We start from the raw sequence: 7,913 nt of genomic DNA on the forward strand, positions 1-7,913 counted from the left end.
GGAAATATAACCCTGTGCTTTTGTAATTTTGTTTGTTTTAAAATACTTTAATTTACTTACAACTATTTGAAGACTCATTTTTCAGCTTTTAGAGAATTTGTAAGATGACCTAACTTCACTGAAAAGAAAGACCTTCTACTGCTACTTTCCAGAGAGCAGCAAGTGATTGGCAGGTGTTATCAAAATTTACTATAACTTTAAGGTGAAATGAAAATATTCATTTCTCTCCTTGGTTAATCAGTTCCCTGAGCATAAATATGTCAGCTTGAAGAAAAAGTAACTTGTCTTAAAACATCAAAATGTTCTTTCAGTGAGGTAAGCTTACAATAAATATTCACTATCTTCTATGTGCTGATAAATTTACTGGGAAACCCAAATGTGCTTAATTTATAAAGCGGTATTAATACCTGGAACTCTGGTCGAGGGTTGGTGCAACTGGTTGAGCGTGCATGCTACCATGCAGGAGGATCTGGGTTCCAACCTTTGGTCTCCACCTGCAGGAGAAAGCTTCACAAGTGGTGAAACAGGTCTGCAGGTGTCTCTCTACCTCTCTGTAACCCCCTTCCTTCTTGATTTCTGGCTGTCTCTATCCAATAAATGAAAATAATAAAAAGTTAAAAAATACTTTATTTTTAATAAGAAAGAAAGTGGTCTGGGAGGTGGCAAGATGGATAAAGCATTGGATTCTCAAGCATGAAGTCCTGAGTTTAATCCCTGCCAGCACATGTAGCAGAGTGATGTCTGGTTCTTTCTCTCTCTCTCTCTCCTTCTTTCTTCATGAATAATTAAATAAATTTGAGAGAGAGAGAGAAAGATACAGAGAGAAAGACCAGAGCAATGCTGAGCTATGGTTTATGGTGTTGCTGGGGATTGAACCTGGGACATCAGAGCCTCAGGCATGAAAACATCTTGTATAACCATTATGCTATTCACCCAGCTCAAATCTTGTAAACCATTATTAAAGCACTAATAAAAAAAACTATTGTCGGGGCTGGGTGGTGGCACACCTGGTTAAGCACACACATACTAGCGTGTACAAGGATCCAAGTTCCAGCCCGCAGTCCCCACCTTCAGGGGGAAAGCTTCACAAGTGATAAATCAGGGGTACAGGTGTCTCTTTGACTCCTCTCTCCTCTGTCCCCCCTTCCTCTCAATTTCTCTCTGTCCTATCAAATTAAAGTTAAAAAAAAACTATTGTCACTTCAAATAAACATATATAAGCATAAAAATGGGTTGTGATGCTGTTTTTACATTGTTTGCCTTTCCATATTGTGTCCAGAGTAGATCAAGATTTTTCCCCTTAATTTAAAATTAAAACTAAGCTAAAATGGGATAAATACAACTACCAGTGAATGATGGAAATATTCTATATCTTGAAACAGGTATGGGTAACATGGATAAATCTATTTGTTCAAATGGTACCATTAAAATTGGTGTATAGCTAAATTCTAGCTATGTAAGCACTATCTTGAGAAAATAATCACATAAAATCACCATTCATTGTGAGGAACAGAATAGAGAACTGATAAAACTGAAAAGACAGCATAATGGTTATGCAAAGAGACTCAGATGCCTGAGACTCCAAAGTCCCAAATTCAATCCCCTGCACCACCATAAGCCAGAGTTGATCAGTGCTCTGGAAAAATAAAAAAGAAATTATTTCCTAGAACTGAAAAAGATAGATGCCCAAAATTGGAAACTTCAACAGCTTTTATCAACAATTGATAAACAACTAGAAAACAAGCAAGGAAACAGAAGAACTCACAGTGTGGGAAAAACAAGTCCGAATGTTATAAAGTTGAATACTGTATACACAGAAATTTGTGTTGTGGGGGTCGGGCGGTAGCTCAGCGGGTTAAGCACACGTGGCGCAAAGCACAAGGACTGGCATAAGGACCCTGGTTCCAGCCCCTGCTCCCCAACTGCAGGGGAGTCACTTCACAGGCCGTGAAGCAGGTCTGCAGGTGTCTATCTTTCTCTCCCCCTCTCTGTCTTCCCCTCCTCTCTCCATTTCTCTCTGTCCTAGCCAACAACGAATGACATCAACAACAATAATAACCACAATAAGGCTACAACAAGGGCAACAAAAACGGGGAAAAAAAGGCCTCCAGGAGCAGTGGATTCATGATGCAGGCACTGAACCCCAGCAATAACCCTGGAGGCAAAAAAAAAAAAAAGAAATTCATGTTGTTTGGTTTGCATATGTTGAACTTTTTTCACAATAAAAATATTTTAAAGTCAATGATTTCCTGTAAGATATGTCCATAAAAGCAAAATCAGTTCAACTCTAAGCAAAGTGAATAAAACAGAGAAGCATTCTCCCAAGGAATCAATTATACCCTATTTTACATAAAAGCCAGTTTTTTTTGTTTACTCAACTGAGCCCTTTTGATATTATTAAAATATTAGTGTCTGTCATAACAACCAATAGTCTCAAGACATTTCAGTAATATAAACTTTTCTTTAAAATTAAAAACAATTCAATGAACTGTATTTGAAGGTACCCCCTGGTGCTGAAGGCAAAGAGAGTGAAGGAAGGAGTCTTCGGATGCAAGTGATATTAAATAGGGTCAGACTGTCCACTGAAAGACGTGAAGCATTTAGAACTGAGGTGAAAATAGCTTTGTTTTAGAAAAGAAACTAAACTTACTCAAGGTGCCTATGTGTTCATCATTTATTTTGCTATTCATATCAACTAGTAAGTTATTCTCACTAACATTTAACAAGTGAATCATAGAAGTTTGTCAAAGTGATATTTTTCTTTCTCAATAGAGGTACTTTTTAAAACTATTTTTAAAATATTTATTTATTCCCTGTTGCCCTTGTTGTTTTATTGTTGTAGTTATTGAATAGGACAGAGAGAAATAGAGAGAGGAGGGGAAGATAGAAGGAGAGAAGAATACCTGTAAACCTGCTTTATCGCCTGTGAAGGGACTCCCTTGCAGGTGACTCCCCTGCAGGTGGGGAGCCGGGGGCTCGAACCAGGATCCTTACACTAGTCCTTGTGCTTAGCGCCACCTGTGCTTAACCCGCTGTGCTACCGCCCAACTCCCAACTTTTCAAGTATAAAATTAGGTAATGTTTAAGGATTAAATTTAACTTTATGTACCCCTCCTACCTTATGCTAATCCTTTCTTAAATAAAAAATTTAAAAAAAATAAATAAATTTAACTTTATTTTACCTAGAGTAGAAGTATTCTGGAAATTACTCTCATTATTAACCTATCGTTTTGGCTCTTACTGAAGTGAATTTTGAACTCAACTGATCTCTTGTCTCAATAAATATAAACTCAATTATATCTGGCATAGCCCATCTTCTTATGTATTCACTAACCCATTTCCTGTTTTCAGCACATTTAGAGATGTTATTCCCAATTTATCTGAGCTAATACTAGTCGTAACCACAATGTCCCATCACTGAATTTCATGGTAATCAGGCAAATGTAATTCACATTACTTACTAGGCTAGGTGTAAATTTTTTGCCATATTTTGAGGCATGTAACTTAGAGAAATTGTTTATTTTACCACTGGTGTTACTAATCAACCTGTTAATTTTATGTAATTTGTGGATGATGTTTGTTGGGACATTTAACCAATGGACTTCCAGGATTCACATAAATTACATTAAGATAAAATTCACTGTTAACAAAGATTTGATAATAGGATATTTACATTAGGTAAATTCATGTTCATAAACAAGAATATGTGTGAGAATCCCTTAGAAACTGAAGTGCAGATTTTTGTTAGCACTACCAGGTGGTTTCATAAAATCTCAAGGGGGACCAGAAATTGACTGTAGAAAAAAGAACAATATTTCAGGCAAATACTATAGTTTGAGAAAAACTGACTTGATCTAATAATACTTAGATCTTGTAAGGTTTTGAGAAAGTGCCTCATACATGAAGTTATTTGTTTGAACACGTGGTGGCAGTGCAGGCTAAGAGAGCGAATTGGAACTCTGAAGATTGGGTGGAGTCCATTTTACCGAGAAATTCAAGAAACAAAAATAGTACAGAACGCATTTCCAGCTGAAGGGTGGATAGAAATGTTTATGAAGGCAGCTGTCACAAGACAACTTACAAGAACCAATTTGAAATTCTATAGCAAGAACGATTCAGAAGGGCAACAATGGTGATTAGGAACTAAAAGGACTCCCTCTCTGGAATCAAGCATAATAGCAGAGATGGCACAAGCAAAAGCACACTGCAAGAAAAGGCAAGTGACAATCTTCATTATATCGCTGTTTTGGTGGGAGACAGGTTCAGAATTGATTCAGTATTCTGTTATGGAGGAGACAGAGAGTGGCACATTTGTGGCCAACTTGACAAAGGATCTGGGTCTTAGAATGGGAGAGTTAGCTACTCGGGGGGGCCGGGTTGTTTTCAAAGGGAATACACAGCATTTACAAATTGATCCACAGACCTATGATTTGTTGCTAAATGAGAAACTGGACCGGGAGGCGCTGTGTGGTGCCACCGAGCCATGTATGATACCTTTCCAAGTGTTATTGGAAAATCCCCTGCAGTTTTTTCAGGCTTCACTAAGAGTGGAAGATGTAAATGATCATGCCCCAGAGTTCCCCTCCAGAGAAATGCTACTAAAAATATCAGAAATTACTATCCCTGGAAAAGCATTCCCATTGAAAATGGCGCAGGACTTAGATGTTGGTAGGAACAGTCTTCAGAGCTACACAATCAACTCCAATCTTCACTTCCACGTTCTCACTCAGAATCGCAGCGATGGCAGGAAGTTCCCTGAGCTGGTACTGGACAAAGCCTTGGACCGCGAGGAGCAGCCCCAGCTTAGGCTAACCCTCACAGCCCTGGATGGCGGGTCTCCACCACGGTTAGGTACTACAGAGATTAAGATCCTGGTTCTAGACATCAATGACAACGCCCCTGAATTTTCACAGGAACAATATCAGGTGGAGATCCCTGAAAACTACCCCCTTGCCTCTCTGGTGATCACAGTTTCAGCAAAAGACTTAGACGAAGGATCCTTTGGGGATGTATCCTATGCCCTTTTTCAAGTCGATGACATTAAGCAACCCTTCGAAATTAATACAGCTACAGGAGAAATCCGACTGAGAAAGATGCTGGATTTTGAGGAATTTCAATTTTATCACGTGGATGTTGAGGCCACAGACGGTGGTGGACTATCAGGAAAATGCTCTGTACTTATCAAGGTCTTGGACGTGAACGACAACGCCCCAGAGCTGACCATTTCATCTATCATCAGCCCTGTCCCTGAAAACATGCCCGACGTCATGGTGGCAGTATTCAGTGTGTCAGATGCAGATTCTGGACAAAATCAGCAGGTCGTTTGTTCCACAGATGACAATATCCCCTTCCTCTTAAAATCATCTGAACAGAATTTCTACACTCTAGTCACAAATGGACCGCTGGACCGAGAAGAGAGAGCCGAGTACACCATCGTGATCACGGTGAAGGACCTGGGCAGCCCGCGGCTGCAGAGCCAGCACCAGGTGACTGTGCGCGTGTCCGACGTGAACGACAACGCCCCCGCCTTCAGCCAGCGCGCCTACACCCTGCGCGTGCGCGAGAACAACAGCCCCGGGCTGGCGCTGGGCAGCGTGCGCGCCTGGGACGCGGACGAGGGCGCCAACGCGCAGCTCAGCTACTCGCTGCTGCCATCGCCCTCGGCCCCGGCCTCGCCCTCGGCCTCGGCCTCGACCGGCCGCCCGCAGCAGCCGGCCCCGGGCGCGCTGGTGTCCATCGACGCCGACAGCGGGCAGCTGTTCGCGCTGCGCGCCCTGGACTTCGAGGCGCTGCAGGCCTTCGAGTTCCTGGTGGGCGCCACGGACCGCGGGTCGCCGGCGCTGAGCAGCCAGGCGCGGGTGCGCGTGCTGGTGCTGGACGCCAACGACAACGCGCCCTTCGTGCTGCACCCGCTGCAGAACGGCTCCGCGCCCTGCACCGAGCTGCTGCCGCGCGCGGCCGGCGCGGGCTACCTGGTGAGCAAGGTGGTGGCGGTGGACGGCGACGCGGGCCAGAACGCCTGGCTGTCGTTCCAGCTGCTCAAGGCCACGGAGCCCGGGCTGTTCGGCGTGTGGGCGCACAGCGGCGAGGTGCGCACGGCGCGGGCGCTGAGCGAGCGCGACGCGCCGCGACACCGGCTGGTGGTGCTGGTGCGGGACAATGGCGACCCGCCGCTGTCGGCCAGCGTCACGCTGCACGTGCTGCTGGTCGATGGCTTCTCGCAGCCCTACCTGCCGCTGCCCGCCGCGCCCGACGCCGCCGCCGCCGCCGCGGGTGCCGCCGCCGCCGGAGCGCGGCCCGAGCGCCTGACCGTCTACCTGGTGGTGGCCTTGGCCGCCGTGTCGTCGCTCTTCCTGTGCTCGCTGCTGGCCTTCGTGGCCGCGCGCCTGTGCCGGCGGGCCGGGCGGGCTGAGACGGCGGCGGCGGCGGCGGGGGCGCTGGCGGGGTCCGAGGGACACTTTCCGGGACACCTGCTGGACGCGGGCGGTGCGGGGACCCTGTCGCACAGCTACCAGTATGAGGTGTGTCTCGCGGGGGGCACCGGGACCACCGACTTCAAGTTCCTGAAGCCGGTTGTGACTGACTTTCCTCCCCAGGCTAATGGAGCTGAAGTGGAGGAAAACCCCAACTTTCAGAATAGCTTCCTATTTAGTTAAGTACTTGACCATGCTAGTAAACCCTATTTAATCCTTTGGAATCTTCTTTATTTTGGCACTATATGTTATTGATGATAGTTCTCGTTCACTTTATTACTGTAGCTAGGGTGTGATTATTTAAAAATTACGCTGTTTACCAACAGTTTTTTTTTTCTTAATCACTACTTGGTAGATCTTACTGCTCTTTAAGCTCTATTTGATAATCTGAACACATTTTTATGTACATAATTAAACTGCGAACTTCCTTCTCTTGTGTTTTTTTTTCAAATATGTATACCTTATATTTCTAATCTATGGTCCTCACTACTACCACGTAGATAAAAAGTTTAAATAGGGGGCCAAATGCAGTAACACATTACTATGAGCCTATAATCTCCACCTGCAGGGAGGGATGCTTCACTAGAGGTGCAGCAGGTCTGCAGGTGTCTTCCTCCCTACCTCCTCCTTCCCTCTCAATCTCTGTCCCATCAAATAAAAATACAAAGGAATAAAAGAAAAAGAGAAGAAAAATGGCCGCTATGTGCAGTGGATTCTACCTGCAACCACGGAGCCCCAGCGACAACTCTAGTGGCAATTTAAAAGTGTAAGTAATAATATTTAATCTGCCCATGTCTGTCTGTCTGTCTCACTGGTATATTTTGTAAACACAATATTAAGAAAAGTGTAATAATAAGTATGTATTTTCTGTAGGTTTGTACAAGTGTCAACACCTAGTTGTTGAGACTATAAAAAGAAAATTTTGGTCTGTTAACAACATTAGGTAAAATGTGTACTCAATTGTAACATTCCAATATTGATTAGGGAAAATTCAAAATAGAAAGATGTTAATAGCTCTCTTTTAAAAATATTTTACTTATGTCTTTATTATTGGCTAGAACAGAGAGAAGGTAAGAAGGAAGGGAGAGATAAGAGAGGGAGAGGGACAGAGAGAGGCACTTGCAGCCCTGCTTCACCACTCGTGAAGTTTTCCCCTGCAGGTGGGGACCAGGGGCTTGAAGCTGGGTCCTTGTGCACTGTAATGTGTGCAATCAACCAGGTGCACCACCACCTGGATCCCAAGATGTTAATATCTCTTTATTTTACTTTTTCTTTCTTGTTTTAATATTTTATTTATTTATTTGAAAGATAGGGTGAGAAAGAGAAAGAACCAGTCATCACTCTGGTACATGTGCTGCCAGGGATAGAACTTGGGACCTCATGCTCAAGATGAGTCCAATGATTTTTTTTTAATTATTCATTGGGGAATAATGGTCTACA

General features: G+C 43.9%; 1 protein-coding gene across 1 annotated transcript; it reads left to right on the forward strand.

Annotated features, from left to right (window-relative positions):
* Positions 1–3,997: 3,997 nt before the first annotated feature.
* PCDHB6 (protocadherin beta 6) lies at positions 3,998–6,901 on the forward strand. Its single transcript, XM_060179641.1, has one exon. It carries the CDS (start codon positions 4,185–4,187, stop codon positions 6,654–6,656), a length of 2,472 nt encoding a protein of 823 aa, XP_060035624.1. The 5' UTR covers positions 3,998–4,184; the 3' UTR covers positions 6,657–6,901.
* The last annotated feature ends 1,012 nt before the right edge of the window (positions 6,902–7,913 follow it).

Source organism: Erinaceus europaeus, chromosome 2, assembly GCF_950295315.1.
Source record: "Erinaceus europaeus chromosome 2, mEriEur2.1, whole genome shotgun sequence".
NCBI classification, from domain to species: Eukaryota; Metazoa; Chordata; class Mammalia; order Eulipotyphla; family Erinaceidae; genus Erinaceus; species Erinaceus europaeus.